This window comes from Heteronotia binoei, unplaced genomic scaffold (genome assembly GCF_032191835.1).
Source record: "Heteronotia binoei isolate CCM8104 ecotype False Entrance Well unplaced genomic scaffold, APGP_CSIRO_Hbin_v1 Chromosome633, whole genome shotgun sequence".
In the NCBI taxonomy this organism is placed as follows: Eukaryota; Metazoa; Chordata; class Lepidosauria; order Squamata; family Gekkonidae; genus Heteronotia; species Heteronotia binoei.
Window position 1 is genome coordinate 386 of NW_026799980.1, and position 16,004 is coordinate 16,389.

The following is a 16,004-nucleotide window of genomic DNA, read 5'->3' on the forward strand; positions in this document are numbered from 1 at the left end:
CAATCCTCCAAGAGCTTACAAGGCTCTTTTTGTAAGCTCTTGGAGGATTGGCTACATTAGGGGTGTGTGGCCTAATATGCAAAGAAACTCCTGCTAGAATTCCACCCCTGGTCACTGCACAGAAGTGAGCCAATGGCAAACCACCTCCGTTCGTCTCTTGCCTTGAAAACCCTATGGGTCACCAGAAGTTGGCCTCAACTTGATGGCAGTTTCCACTGCCAACATTTTAATGAAAGACTTAATTTTGGCAAAATGTGACTCAGGAGATTTTTGCAGTATGTTTGTGTGTTTAGCGCAGGAAACAATCCATTTTTTTTTCTTGGCCGTGTCTGACTAACTTTCTGTTGAGACTGCTTCCGTATTTCATGCCTTGGCCGCTATAAACAGCCTGAAACCCCCACCCCAAACCAAGACTTCACTTCCCCTGTTTTCTTTTGCATTCTTCATGGCATTAATATCCCCCCCCCTCTCGTTTTTAAAAGAATGACAAGAAATCCGTATCCCACCTTTTGAGCTTTGAGCGGTTTATTTTCTCTATCTTTTACCATTTGTCCGTATCAATTGAGAGTGGTTTTCTATTCCTTTTTCTTTCAGGGACAGCTGAAAAGGGGAACGAGGAAAGGGGGAAGGCCGTGTCTTGTGTGGCGGGGGCTGAACTTCTTGCATCGGTCACTTGCTTGAGAGACGTCCTGCCATTATGAATGAAGTTGCCATTGTAAAGGAAGGTTGGCTCCACAAACGAGGCAAGTGCTGGTCTTTTATCCTCTAGCTGCATCAGGTGGGACGAGGTACACTTTTGGCTGAATATCTCGGAAATTTCCAACCAGTTTTGGTGCAAGAAATGTGTCAGACGGACTTTTGCTTTCCCTGTTGACGGTATCCCTTCCCTAGAAGTCAGTCAACCATCGTCCCTTGATTTATTCATCTATTTGTTGCTTTCTTTCCTTTTCTTCCCTTTCCCTTCTCCTTCTCTAACTGGTAAGCTCTATGAAACAGAGTGATCAGCTGCAGTACTGCAGTCCGAGCTCTGCTCACAACCTGAGCTCGATCCTGGCGGAAGCTGGGTTCCGGTAGCTGTCTCAAGGTTAACTCAGCCTTCCATCCTTCCGAGGTCAGTAAAATGAGTACCCAGCTTGCTGGGGGTAAAGTGTAGATGACTGGGGAAGGCAATGGCAAACTACCCTGTGAAAAGTCTGTCAAGAAAACGTCATGATGTGATGTGGGTTGGTAACGACTCGGTGCTTGCACAGCAGACTACCTTTACCTTTATGAAACAGTGCCTCAGGCATTTTAGAAAACATACATTATTCTAGGAGAAGACTAAAATAAAAATGACCATAAATCATTGCGTCAGAGCTACAATAACCCAATAAAATGAGGAGTGTAGTCTCTCTTTTTTAAAGCTCAAATAGTTTAATTTCGAGAATTGTTCTTATAAATGGCACCCGCATGGGGCAAGGAGTGGATGGGATTATTGGAACCGGGACTGCTGAGTCTTTTGTTTTAGAAGCACTGTGGTTTTCTTTAGCAAAGAGGGCACATTTATAGGAACCAGCAGCCACAGAACGAATTACAGGGGTTTTCTCACCTCACGGTGTGATTCTCTGTAAACAAAGCAACCCTGAATGTGCGGCCCCAGCCTGCTGATTTGTGAGAACAGGATCTGGCTGTGGGCTTGTACGTATTTCACAGTAACCTAGAACAAAGCCAGGTCTGTGTGTGAGAAGATGCAAAAAGAAACAGTACAGGCTCTGCCAGAGAACCGGAGGGTTTATAGCTGAGGACTTAGAATGGGTAGTCCAGGGTAGGGTATTGGAGTTCTGTTTTTGTGAAGGCACACCAAGGTATTAGGCAAAGCTTTGCTAAAATGCTGGAGTTGGAGAAAAGGGATACTACCCGAATTTTGAATCATGTGAAGCTGTATGGCCGATAGATGTTATTAATTAGAATTCCAAGAAGAGAAAATATCTTTCATTATATGTGTATGGAATGAAACTGATAGAATTGCCTATGAGTGAAATAAGATTTACTCAGGGGTCGTTTTGTAGAAAAATAGGTGGTGGAGCTCATTAGCATAATTATTAGCATATGCTGCCCCCCCAGCAGCCAAAAGCTACCCAACGCAAGAAAGGAGAGCCCCGGGCAAGTAAGATCCTACCAGGCCAAGCAGGCCTCCCTCACCTGGCGCTCTCCTGGGCTACCCCTCCCCCCAGTCAAAAGACCAGCAAGCCGCCCTCCACCGAAATCACATAAGAAGTGAAGGAAGGGTGGTGTGGGCTTCTCCAGGGGTTAAGGAGGGGTGCTGGGGCTGTGGCAAAGTCCCTGTTGGCTGACTAACTGCCCGCTCTCCTAATCCAGCGATTGCTATGCAGCTGCACCTACAATTCAATGGACAAGGTAGGTGGGGAGGAAGAGGGGGAACCCTCAGAAAGGTTCAGGAGCTGTGCTCCTGTGAGCTCCTGCTGAATCTGAGGCCTGGACTCACCTGCTGAAGGGCCATGTTCTGAAGTGTGCTTCACTTCTGGAAATCACGTGGTGTGGTGTTGCATCCATATTTTGAGGCTACTATACATCATACCAGAATATCTACTCATTTGAAGGCAGCATTGATCATCACAAAGAGACTACTTGGTTGTAAGGCCTTTATTACAAGGAGATTATGTCACTGTAAGGACTGTGTCTGTACAGAATGGAATTCTTTGTACCTATTTGCTAATTATATACCTTTTGGATTTTTATGAACATTGCATAACTTTGTGTATAGCGTTTTTTGAACCCAGGTTCCTGTGGTTTTTGTACTTGTAGTAGCAGAAAAGAGCAAGACTCCAGTAGCACCTAAAAGACTAGCAAAATTTGTGGCAGGGGAGAAGTTTTCATGAGTCACTGCTCACTTCTTCAGGTACAGCTGGAATGATTATTCTAAAATGATCCATCTTGATGTAAAATGCTGGGTGGGTCTTAAGGAGCAGGCTGAAGGATGGTGGAAGCCTGCATGGGGTATGTGAAGCTGCCTTATACTGAATTGGACCACTGAATTGGAAAAAGTCCAGAGAAGGGCAACTAGAATGATTAAAGGTTTGGAACACTTTCCCTATGAAGAAAGGTTAAAACGCTTGGGGCTCTTTAGCTTGGAGAAACGTCGACTGCGAGGTGACGTGATAGAGGTTTACAAGATGATGCATGGGATGGAGAAAGAAGTCCTTTTCTCCCTTTCTCACAATACAAGAACTCGTGGGCATTCAATGAAATTGCTGAGCAGTCGGGTTAGAACGGATAAAAGGAAGTACTTCACCCAGAGGGTGATTAACATGTGGAATTCACTGCCGCAGGAGGTGGTGGCAGCTACAAGCATAGCCAGCTTCAAGAGGGGGTTAGATAAAAATATGGAGCAGAGGTCCATCAGTGGCTATTAACCACAGTGTGTGTATGTATGTATGTATATATATATAATTTTTTGGCCACTGTGACACAGAGTGTTGGACTGGATGGGCCATTGGCCTGATCCAACATGGCTTCTCTTATGTTCTTATGTTCTTATTGGTCCATCAGGGTCAGAATTGTCTACTCAGACTGGCAGCAGTTCTCAGGCTGAGGTTTTTCTCATCACTTACTGCCTGGTTCTTTTAACTGGAGATGTGGGGGATTGAACCTGGGCCCTTCTGCGTGCCAAGCAGAGGCTCTTCCACTGAGCCACAGCTGTTCTGTGCCGTTTTGCTGGACCTTCAGAGGACCTAGTTCACCGCTGTGTAAGGCAGGAGGGTGGGCTAGGTCTAATCAGTCTGGGCTCTTCCTGTGTTCTTATGAGGAGAAAAAAGTGAAGAGCTGATAAAACGGAAGGATACGACAGAGGAGAGAAGGAAAGCTTTAGAATAGAGGTAGCCAAACTTGCTTAACATAATTGCCACATAGAATAAATGCCAGATGTTTGAGAGCAGAGAGGAAGGATGGATGGAAGGAGGGAAGGAAAATAATTGGAATAGAGGTGGAAAGAAAGCAACTTTAACTTTAAATGCGTTCTCCAAGCTGCTGGCTGGCTTGGCTTGGAGAAGTGATTTAAAAAGACAAATGGCTTCTCCAAGCTGGCTGACGGGGGGCATTGAGGGCTTCAAGAGCCACACAATTCGAATGATGACTAGAAAGAGCCACATGTGGCTCTCGAAACACAGTTTGGCCACTCCTGCTTTCGAATGATGACTAGAAGGCTCAAATTGATGTTGAGAGTGCTAGGGAATCCGTATTTTCGGACAAAGGGGTAGTGGTGCTGGCAATGTTCATAACTACCTGGATCAGTTCGTCTGGCTGGCAACACATGGATGTATTAGGAATCAAGTGTTCTCCTCCCCACGTTAAACAAGTTTGGCCACCCCTGTGCTAGAGTCTTCTCCTACTCTTGTCCCAGTTTTATAAGCCCCAAGCCACCCGGCAGTAACATGTCTGTACTGTGATTCAAACCTGGGTCTTTTTGATAAGAGTGCTGCAGTTCATGTGCTGCCCCCATATTGGTCTTTCTCACTTGCTCAGCTAGCTCTGGAGACCATACGTGGGTGCATGTTGCTGTTTCCTGGTCTTGGCAATGACAGTCTTGTAATACGATTCTAATCTGGGGCAGCCTGCATCCAGGATTGTGGTCTGAGGTTTTCTTTTATTTTTATTTTTGTTTGTGTATATGTATACGTTTCCCTTCAGTAGCAGCTTTTGATGTACAACAATGGCTGTGTAAAAAGTGCCTGAAATCGAAAAGGCTACTTTGACGGAGCATCGAGGTTTTAAGCAAAGCCAACCGACCGCAGGATGTTTCCAAACCTGACATCCGATGCTCTGCACTTGTGAAACAAGTCGAGGCTGTAATTAGAGCAAAAAAAGCAAGATGACAGACAGAGAATTGTATTTTTGTTAAAAGGCTCTTTTTTTTTTTTAAGGAAAACGAAACCACGGGCCTACTCTCTGGTTAAGATTCCATTTCTTTCTCTCTTTTTTGCAGTATAATTTTTAGGTACAGGTGCATGAAGGGGAATGGGTTGGATTCCAACATGTGTGACTGCTGTGGCTGAGGTTTTTTTATTATCTTTTTACCCTTTCCTCCATAGGCCACATCTAGATTACACGGGATAAAGGGACGCTGTGAGCCATCTTTCTACAGGGCTGCGCAGTGGCGCAATCCATTTCGTCATCCAGTTACGGTTGTTATTTAGCGAGCTGAATAGACTCGGTGCAGTGCACCTTGCAAAATGATTTGGAACCGTTTCACTTATTTATTAGCTGCTCGGTCTGCTTTTCTCGCTTGGACTCAAGCCGGGTTAGGAATTCTGAAACAACACCAAGAAGAAACCATAGAACAAACGCTGCAAGGCTGGGATACAAATTTAGAAACCAGTGCAACAGGAACTGCATAAGACGTAAGAAATGCAAAAAAAAAGGATTAGAAAGCTGCGTGGTAGAAACAAGAACAGCGTGAATAGATCACTGGTGTTTGACTTCTGGAGCATATGTGGTTTTTGTAGAAAAGAATCTGGAGTTCAGGATAGAAATATGTTTTACAAATCTCCTTTATTTCTCAACACCAAGGGCAGGCAGTGCGTGAACAGTCTTCCCTAATCACTTGAAGACCTTCAACTGCCTTATATTGAATAAGTGAAGAAAAAAGCAGGGCTGCACTAAGGCAAAATGAATAAGAGGAAATAAAGTGGAGCAGAGGGAAATAGAATATTTAATAGTCTTAGAATCTCTATGCACTTTGCATCCAGCTTTGTCAGAGGGAATGTAATGAAATAATAATAATAAAAAGATATACTGAATACATAATTTTAAGATTGTGTAAAACAGGACATTTTCACAGAGCGTGTGCTGAGTGCAGCTCATAACAAGTTGTTCGTGAATGTTACTGAGAAAATGAAAGCAACGTTAACATGTACTTCGTATTATGTTTAAAATCCAGCAGGTTCTCCAGCAATCTCTCAATCTTCTCGATTTCCCTCTGCACCACTTTGTTTTCGTCATATAATGAATCAGACCATTGGTCCGTCAAAGTCTGTGTTGACTACACAAACTGGCAGCAGCTCTCCAGGGTCATGGGCAAAGGGCTTTCGTCTCACCTACCACCTGATCCTCTTAAACTGGAGATGCTGGGGATTGAACCTGGGGCCTTCTGCATACCAAGCAGATGCTCTACCACTGAGCCAGGGCCCCATCTATTAGAATCAGGAGAATAATCACTTTTAAACTTTAAAATATGCAACCTGCGTTATTGCATAGTTTATCTTTTAAAATTTTTGGAAAGGCTCTTACTGGGTATTAAACTGTTGAGTTTTCAAACAACTTTGTGTTAAATTACATGTTAAAAAAAAGATCTCAGGTGTTTGTTGTTGTTGTTTTTCATCAGGGTTTGTAGAATCTTTTGGGCTCAAGTGCCATGTTCTACTGGAGAAAGTTTTTCTTCCAGACGTTTCGTTCTCAGCTGCGGAGGACATCCTCAGTGGCGTTGCAGCCGGAGCAGGTGTTCTGACCTTCTTGGCTGCTGTGCATTGAGCAGCCACTCAATGGAAGAAACGTCTGGAAGAAAAACTTTCTCCAGTAGAACACGGCACTTGAGCCCGAAAGATTCTACAAACCCTGATGATAATGCCAGCCGTGAAAACCTGAAATCGTTGTTGTTTTTGTTTCTGAGTTATGGAACTTCCAGCATCATGATTTTAAAAATTACTAGACCAGGGGTAGCCAAACTTGCTTAATGTAAGAGCCACATAGAATAAACATCAGATGCTTGAGAGCCACAAAACAGGAGGGTGGGAGACAAATAGATGGGAAGGAAAGAGAGGTAGAAAGAAAGCTACTTTAACTGCATTATCCAAGCTGTCAGCTGGCTTTGCCTGGGAAGTGATTTAAAGAGCTGGCCAATGGGGTGGTAGGAGCTTCAAGAGCCACACAATATATGTGGCTCCCGAGCTGCAGTTTGGACCCCCTGTACTAGACTGTGGCGTAGAGTGGTAAAACTGCAGTACTGCAGTCCAAGCTTGGCTCACGACCTGAGTTCGATCCCAGCGGAAGCTGGGTTCAGGTAGCTGGCTCAAGGTTGACTCAGCCTTCCATGCTTCTGAGGTTGGTAAAATGAGTACCCTGCTTGTGGGGGGTAAAGTTAGAAAATGACTGGTGAAGGCAGTGGCAAACTACCCCGTAAAAAGTCTGTAGTGAAAGCGTCATGATGTGACGTCACCCCAGAGTTGGAAAGGACTGGTGCTTGTTCAGGGGACTACCTTTACCTTTAATTAATCTAATAAGGCCGCTGGTATTCCTGTTTGACTTTTAAGGCTGCTGGTAGTCGTATTTGGGCATTCATTGGGTATATATGTAACAAATTTTAAACTGGACTTAGTGGTTTGGCTAGATGAAAAAAAAAAAAATAAGGCCGAGGCCAAAGGTTCAAAATGAAATAAAAATAAATTGTATTACTCAGTTGAAATTCCCTGAATTTCCTACGAGCTTTGCCAACAGGCTCCTTCAAGGGAATTCTTGCAGCAGTTTTTCAAAAACAGTACAAGATCTTTAGTGCAGAGAATTTGGGGGATTTTAGCTGAATAGTAAAATATATTTTTACTTTTTTTATTGTCACCCCGTGGCCTTACGTTTTCATCTCTTAGCGACTGGAACAGCCCCTTTAGTTTCTCCTTTTTTCCATAGGCAGGGGTGGAATTCTAGCAGGAGCTCCTTTGCATTTTAGACCACATCCCCCAATGTAGCCAATCCTCCAAGAGCTTACAAAAAAGAGCCTTGTAAGCTCTTGGAGGATTGGCTACAACAGGGGTGTGTGGCCTAATATGCAAAGGAGCTCCTGCTAGAATCCCACCCCTGTCCATAGCATGACACCCTCTGAATTCACACAGATTTTATGCAAAAAGCTGGAAGGAGGAAACGGCATCTAAAGCCCACTGCTGGGTTTTCTCTGCAACAGGACGAAATTTCCACCGTTGCCCTTTCCCCCAGCTCTAAATGGAGAAACGAGATGAGACTCCTTCCTTCCTCTGTATTTGTCTTGGTAGTTCCTGGCAAGCCCCATGAGTCAGCGGCTGAACGGAAGTGCCGCTTCCAGTACAGCAGATGTTGGTTTGTGGAAAGGCCAGTCACATCCCCTGACCTCAATCCTTTGGCTTTCAGATCTCATGAATGAACCCTTCTGCTTTGAATGGGACTGCAGAGCAGCTAGCCACCGTTTTTTTTTCGGACGGCCCCGGGGCTTAGTCACATGAAGGCACAGAAGCAGTGGTTGCAGATGGTTTCCTCTGTTTCTTCTGCATCGCTCGCAGAAGCACGTAGCAGCAGCTGTAGCCCATGGAAGGGGAGAACGTTTTTCAGGGACAAGCGGTATTCTTGGGGTTGCTAAGCATGGGGTTGATTGGAGCCCGTAAGGCGTAATAATTAGTGTCTCTGCATTTCCCATTAACCAGAATTTTTAAGTGGTGTTGATGCGTGTGAGGGAGGTGCGCATGTATGAATTTCTTTGGAAGGATCAGGGCTTTTTTTGTAGCAGGATCTCCTTTGCATATTAGGCCACACACCCCTGAGGTAGCCAAGAGCCTACAGGGCCTACTGTAAGCTCCAGGAGGATTGGCTACATCAGGGGTGTGCGGCCTAATATGCAAAGGAGTTCCTGCTGCAAAAAAAGCCCTGGGAAGGATTGCTAGTTATTGTATGAACCTGCCCATCAGTCTGTCTGTTTGTTTTATTTTTTTAGTAGGCTTATATTCTGCCCTTTCCCATAATGAGCTCAGGTCTGGCTAAGAGGGCCTACTCTGGGGGGTCCCCATTGTGGTCCGTGTAGGTGCCGTGGTGCTCACTGATGCTTTTTCTGGTGCCTGCCAAAACAGGGCTTCGTTTCCATTTCATTTATTAGCTTCTATGACCAAAGGTCTTAAGCTCAATCAGGATGTAACAATCGTCAAAACACGCATTGGTATACAACAGAGCTAACCATATCCACAGAATTCAGATGTTACAGTCAAAATATTCAAATCTAAAAGTGAATAAAATGTTAAAACAGGAATTTCTAATAAAACCTATCGTAGAGTTAAGTAAACCTGAAATCGTCATGTTAACCACATATATACCAGATTGCATTACCATCAGATCAATCCATATTTCTGTCGTTTTGCAGATAAGATTATCGTTAAAATTTTTGTAACAGAATAGGTGGTGACTGGAACTGCACTTAGAGTGGCATTTGCCCAACACTCTTTGGAGTCTAGAGCCTGGATTTCAGCTTTTAAATTGAGACTAAAAGTCTTTTATTTAGCACCAAATGCCCAAGGTGGCCTCTTACATCACCTAAAGGAGGACAATTACAAAAGGCAAGCAGGGGGGGGGGGGGTTGTAGAAAAAACCCAGCAGGAACTCATTTGTGTACTAGGCCACACCCCCTGACACCAGCATTGTTTTGTGCAGGGCTTTTTAATAGAAAAGGCCCAGCAGGAACTCATTTGCATATTAGGCCCCACCCCTGGCACCAAGCTAGCCGGAACTGCGTTCCTGCTCAAAAAAAGCCCTGCTGCCAAGTATTTTTAGGAAGTGGGTGGGGCAAGATACAGGACTTTTGCTCAGCACAGCTTCTGATTGGCTGTTGGAGGTTTGATTGGCTGTGCAGGTTTAAAAAAAAATATTGCTTTGGCAGCAGCTACCACCACAGCATGAGGATCTACACTGTCATTTCTACAATGATCTACAATCATTTTTTTGGCAGGCTCCACCTCCCGCTACAATAATTTTTGTAGCAGCCATTCTGTTGCCTCACCCATTGTGCCGTTTCAGAATTTCCAGTATGCCTGCAGGCTCAAAAAGGTTGGGGACTCTTGTCCTGTTCTGTTTGGCGTACTACCTTCAGAGGCAAGGTGGACGAGGTCTGCAGAGACTTTTTGGTGGTGTCTCCTCAATTGCGGAATTGTGTCCTCGCGGTGACCCACTTGGTGCAGTTCCCTGCTGAGCGTTGGGTGCTTGGTGAAAACATCTTTTGTTTCCCCCAGGCTTTTTAGTTAATTGTTTTGTTTTTATTTATTTATTGGATTTCTAGTGTGCCCTTCCCTAGACAACAGGGCTCAGGACGGATTACAGCAATGATTATAAACAATTATTATAATACCGTTTTTAAATGTAGGGGAGGAGGAGATTGGATTTATACTCCGTCCTTCACTTGGAGTCTCGAGGCTTACAAGATGGCTATCAACACAATTCATAAATCTCTGAATTAACTCTCTCTATGAATACTCAGTAGGATCCAGGCCATTTTTTCAGCAGGAATGCACAGGAACACAGCTCCGGCAGCCTTGGTGTCAGGGGTGTGGCCTAATATGCAAATGAGTTCCTGCTGGGCCTTTTCTACAAAAAAAGCCCTGGTAGGATTCAAAACCTGAGCAAACAGGCCAGCCACAACCAACAAGTAAATGATGATGCTATGCAGAGCAGAGGAGGCTGATGTCATTAGACATCCACCGCTTTGCAGAACATCTCCATTTTGCAGGCCCTTATAACAAGTCAGGCAGGGCCCTCATCTCGCTCGGGAGAGTGTTCTCCCAAGCGGGAGCCGGAGCTGAAAAGGCTCTGGCTCTGGTTGAGACTAAGAGGATGTCCTTTGGGCCAGAAACCACCAGCAGATGTTGATCTATGGCAGGGGTGGGTAAACTGGCTCAGGAGTCACATGTGGCTTTTTCACAAGCCAAGCCAGCTGGGAGTTTGGAGAATGCATTTAAAGTTAAAGTTGCTTTCTTTTCACCTCCCTCCCTCCAACATCTGACATTTATTCTATGTGACTTTTACATTAATCAAGTTCGCCATCTCTGATGTATAGTGTGTAAAGTTCTTTGAGGGACATACTGGGAGAGACAGTCCTGTAGATATGTTGGTTCCAGACCTCACAGGGCTTTAAAGGTTAATGCCATAACCTCCGGCTGAACTTTGTGTTATGGTCCTATTTTTTTTTTAATTTCCCCTTTCAATTTCTTCCAAAAGCTTTTAATTACCCATTTTTGCTCTTGCTGATTTTTTTTTTAAAAAAACTCCTCTTCTCTGACCTGTTGGATTGATTTTCATGTGCCGTTCCTCCCATCTCCCATGTTATGGCTTTCTACGGTATTTTATTATTTTAAGTGGCGTTTGGAAACTGCTGATGCGAGTGACGAGTCTCATAAATAGCTAAAGATGTCTTCACCATTGTACCCTAATGCCATTTGTTCTAATGATGCTGCATTATGGGGATCCTGTGCTAGGGTCTGGAGTCCAGGGGTGTGAATCATCTCTTGCCTGCCTGACTCAAGAAGCAAGTAGCTGCTCCAGGTGACCAGGCAAGAAAGCTTTAAATTTTGTTCAGAAAAACACTAGTTTCCCATGGCATGGCTGACCCTCAAGGTATCATGGGGGATCCTTCTGGCCAAGCCTCCTCAGCAGTGTTCCCTCTAAGCCTGGGGTGGCCAAACTTGCTTAACCTAAGAGCCACATAAAATAAACATCGGATGTTTGAGAGCCTCAAGACTTGGAGGGAGGGAGGAAGATGGGGGAGGGAAGAAGAGATGGATGGAAAGAAAGCAACTTTAATTAAAATTCATTCTCCAAGCTGCTGGCTGGCTTGGTGTGGAGAAGAGATTTAAAGAGAGAAATGCCTTCTCAAGTCAGCTGATGGGGCAGTGGAGGTTCCAAGAGTCACACAATATGTGTGAAAGAGCCACGGTTTGGCCACCCCTGCTCTAAGCTTTGGTGTTTTTTGAGCTAAAATTCTTTAAATTCAGTAGCTTTGTGAGCTACTGGCAATAATATTGCAAACTACCGCATGAATTACTTTGCTCGGGCCATTTTTCCTGAGCTAAGACAAAACTGTGTGAGCCACAGGCTAAAAACACTAACTCAGCTTAGAGGAAACACTGCTCCTTGGTCATTGTCACTGTTCTAATCTGCCTCCAGCTTGAGTTAGGAGAAGGCTGAAGCAACTTAAGGTGGTACCTGAAATTTCGCACGACGACTGTAAGACTTTAGGCTCTTCAGAGCCAGTTTGGTGTATCAGGCTAGCCCCATCCCATTAGATCTCAGAAGTTAAGCAGAGTCGGCCTTGTCTCCTATTTGGAAGGGTGACCTCCAAGGAATACCAGGTTCATGATGCAGAGGCAGGCAAACCACTGCTGAAACCACCTCTGAATTGTGTCTTGCCTTAAAAATGAGTCTAGCTATTTTAATAATGGAGAAAATCACGGCACAACTTTCCTTGTCCGACATTTACCCCAAGGTCACATCTTCTGAAGAAAAATGGCTTCCGTTTCTGGAATATACTGAATCTAAAAACACAACCTACCTTCAGTTTCTCACCATAATTCTTTCTGACTTATGGTACCCCCTCTTTCTCTTTTTATTTAAGTAGTCCCTTTTGTTTGGCTTGGGATGGAGCAAGGCATTATTCTTAGAGTCAAGAATTCTAACCCAGTTATCAGTTAATTTATCCTTTATAAGATATTTATTTATGTGTGCATGTATTTATTTATCTATTGATTGAATGATTGGCAAACTAGACGTTATCTTAAATGCTAAATAAGATGTTCTGCATAGTTACATACACCATAGTACTTTATGCACGGTAGGATTTTGTCATGGGTGGAATTAATCTACTTGATACTATTTCATCCAACAAAGTTCTGTATAACTTGGAATTTATAAAAGAAACTTATATGTTTAAAAAAAACAAGTCTAGCTTGCCACCTAGTGGTACGTAACAGTAAAAAGAGCTAGAACTCTTGGCTGCCAGGCAATCTTAGCATCTCCCGGCTATTCTACATACAATGCCAGATGATAATTAATTAAATATTATTGCAGATTTTGCTATCCACACGGAGATCAACATGCTGAGATTAGATGTAGTGATATCTTTTGCAGAGTGTTTTCTGTTGTCCAAGGCGCTTCCTGGACCTGCAATCCTTATGTGACAATCCTTTGATGATAGGTAAACTTCCTTGTCCCCTGGCCTTACAGGATTTACTGGATTGCTCCCTGCTCAGGCCCTAGCCACCACTCTTTTCTCCAGTAAGAGCAAAACTGGAGTGGGTGGGAACTGACACCATCGCATTGTTTCCAGAAATCCCCCCCAGATCTCTGTGGGTTTTGCCATAGCAATTGGGGAATTCCTAGAGCATTGCAATGTCACTTCCAGGTCACAACCAGAAGTGGCTAGTTTGCTGATGCCCACTAGCTTGCTTCTTTCCTCAGGAGCCTCCCCCACCCCACTGTTGCTGGAGTGGGTGGCACTGCACCAGCCTTCCTCCAGACCAAGAAAGAACCAGCTAGGGCCACTGCAATGAACATATGAAGCCGCCTTATACTGAATCAGACCCTCAGTCCATCAAAGTCACTATTGTCTGCTCAGACTGGCAGCGGCTCTCCAGGGTTTCAGGGTGAGGTTTTTCACGCCTACTTGCCTGGACCTTTTTTTTTTTAAGTTGGAGATGCCGGGGATTGAACCTGGGACCTTCTGCTTACCAAACAGATGCTCTACCTCTGAGCCACCGTCCCTCCCCAGTGGAGCACAGCCTGGCTGGTGGCGCAAGAAGGTTGCCCTGCCCGTCTGCTGGCATCATGGGGAATGAAGGAACTGGCAAGGTTGCAAACAGCATAAGGCTAACAGTTACTCAGGCTGTGGCAAATGGAATGGAACCTAACTGGCCAAAACTGAATCAGGCAGAGAGAGATGTTAAAGATCTTGCAATGGGGCCATTCTTGACTTGACCCAGGGATTTTTTTTGTAGCAGGAACTCTTTTACATATTAGGCCACATACCCCCTGATGAAGTCAATCTTCCAAGAGCTTACAGGGCTCTTCTTACAGGACCTACAGTAAGCTCTTGGAGGATTGGCTACATCAAAGGTGTGGCCTAATATGCAAAGGAATTCCTGCTGCAAAAAAAGCCCTGCCTTGGCCCATGGGTGACAAGAGTGCATGTTATGTGTGGGTGAGTTGGGAGTCTAGAGAGGCTGCCGTTGAAGGAGAGTGGCTTGCGTTTTTTGTTTCCCTTTTCTAATTCAAGTAATAAAACTGAGCTTTGGTGGTAGGCAAGATCTTGGAGATACAGAGGAAGGATGAGATCACCCAAGCCTTGAGTCGGAAGCTCCGATAACTAGCTGGTTTTTGTCGTTTGCAGTCACTCTAAAGCCAAACAAACTTCTGTTTAAGCCAGCGAAGGTGATCTCCTTCAGAGCTCAACATGGCGTCAAGATGGATAGCTGTGTTTGTAAGAGTGCAAAAGAGCAAGAGTTTAGCAGCACCTTAAAGACGAAGAAAATTTGTGGCAGGGGAGGAGCGTTCGTGAATTACCGCTCACTTCTTCAGATATCTGAAGAAGTAAGCAGTGACTCACAAAAGTTCATACTTTCAAGAAGACATTTCTTGCCAATGATTTTATGTTATTTGGTTGCAATGGCTTTCTGTTGGTTCTTGGCATATATAATAAGAGTTGCCATGACTTTGCAGGGAAGGCATTTAACTCAAGTAACCTTAAGGCTGGAACACAGTGCACAGAGGCTTCATGAGAGAAATGCTGCATCCTTTTTCTCTGACCTTGAAGACCAGACACTTAGCTGGACTGTTGGAGAAACAGTTTTACGTTTCGCTTTCAGTAGAAAGATACCTAGCAGCTCTGTTTGTGTGTGTGGGTGTGGGTGTTAGGGGGTGTTATGGGAATATATTTGAAACACTTTTTCTGCTTTTTCCTGCGTGCCTAGAATTGCTTGCATATATTAACTGCCATGTGTAGTGGCCCTACCTTAGGTGGGCAGTTCTAACAAAAACGTCTTATGCTGTGAACATGTATCTCTTTCAATAAATACCTTATTTGATATGAATCAAAGAGGGTAAGTTGATGAGAACTACGCAGAAGCTCACACATACCCTGCCATGAATTTTTGTTAGTCTTTAAGGCCCTACTGGACTCTTGCTCTTTTCTAGAGCTCAACAAAAGCACATTTGAGCTTGTGAGCTGTGGAGTAATTGTGATCTGAGCCCCTCTCTTACCCTCCCCCTGCCCCCCCCTGCCGTTTGCCATCAAGTACCAAGAATTAAACTTTGTTGGTCTTAAAGGTGCCACTGGACTCAAACTTTGTTGTATTGTTTCACACCAACGCAGCTACCCCCCCCCCCCCCCGATCTGTTTTCTAATTTTATGTCCACGTTCTCTGTATCTTCAGCTTGAAAACTGCTCATAAACACCACTGTGGAGACCCCTGTGCTATAGTTTTAAGGTACAGGAGCATGTTAATTACATACATTAAACCAGGGGTGACCAAACTGTGGCTCAGGAGCCACATGTGGCTCTTTCACACATATCATGCGGATCTGAAAGCCCCCACTGCCCCATTGGCCAGCTTGGAGAAGGTATTTCTCTCTTTAAATCATTCCTCCAAGCCAAGCCAGATAGCAGCTTGGAGAAGATTAAAGTTAAAGTTGCTTTCTTTCTCCCTCTCCATCTATTTGCTTTCTTCCTTCCACCCTTCCTCCCATCTCTCAGACATCTGACATTTGTGTTTTGCGGCTCTCAAACATCTAACATTTATTCTTTGTGGCTGTCATATTAAGCAATTTTGGTCACCCCTGCCTTAAACTGTAGCAGCATGTCATTTTAGTTCAGTAACTGACATTCCGTTTATAGCATAAAATGAGCAGTTGATCTATCGCAACAGTTTAAGCCTGTTAAGAAATGCCATTACGGTGCTGTTGTTTTTCAGCTCCTTGTATGGTGCGGGTGGGTGGCAGCAGTGTGGCACTGTGGTGAGGAAACTCACATTGATGTGGGCAGGATATGTTAAGCCATGTGCCTTCCTGTCCATGTAGCATGCAAAGTTGCTGCGACCGCAGTCTCTCCCCAAACCAGGTTTAAGAAAGATCACAGCAAAAGCAAAGCAGGGGAAAACACAGGAAGTGGACAATCTGGACCTAACGTTGCAGAGATGCTCAAAAAAAGGGTGGTTTTTTTTTCTAGTTTGAAAATGAAACCAGAG

At 44.4% G+C, this 16,004-nt stretch overlaps 1 protein-coding gene across 1 annotated transcript in view; it reads left to right on the forward strand.

The window, feature by feature from the left end:
• Positions 1-597: 597 nt before the first annotated feature.
• LOC132590480 (RAC-alpha serine/threonine-protein kinase-like) overlaps positions 598-16,004 on the forward strand; it is a 130,366-nt gene continuing 114,959 nt past the window's right edge. The window contains exon 1 of the mRNA XM_060263389.1: positions 598-743. Within this exon, the coding sequence (XP_060119372.1) occupies positions 698-743 (46 nt within the window). The 5' untranslated portion in view covers positions 598-697. The remainder of the gene's footprint in view (positions 744-16,004) is intronic.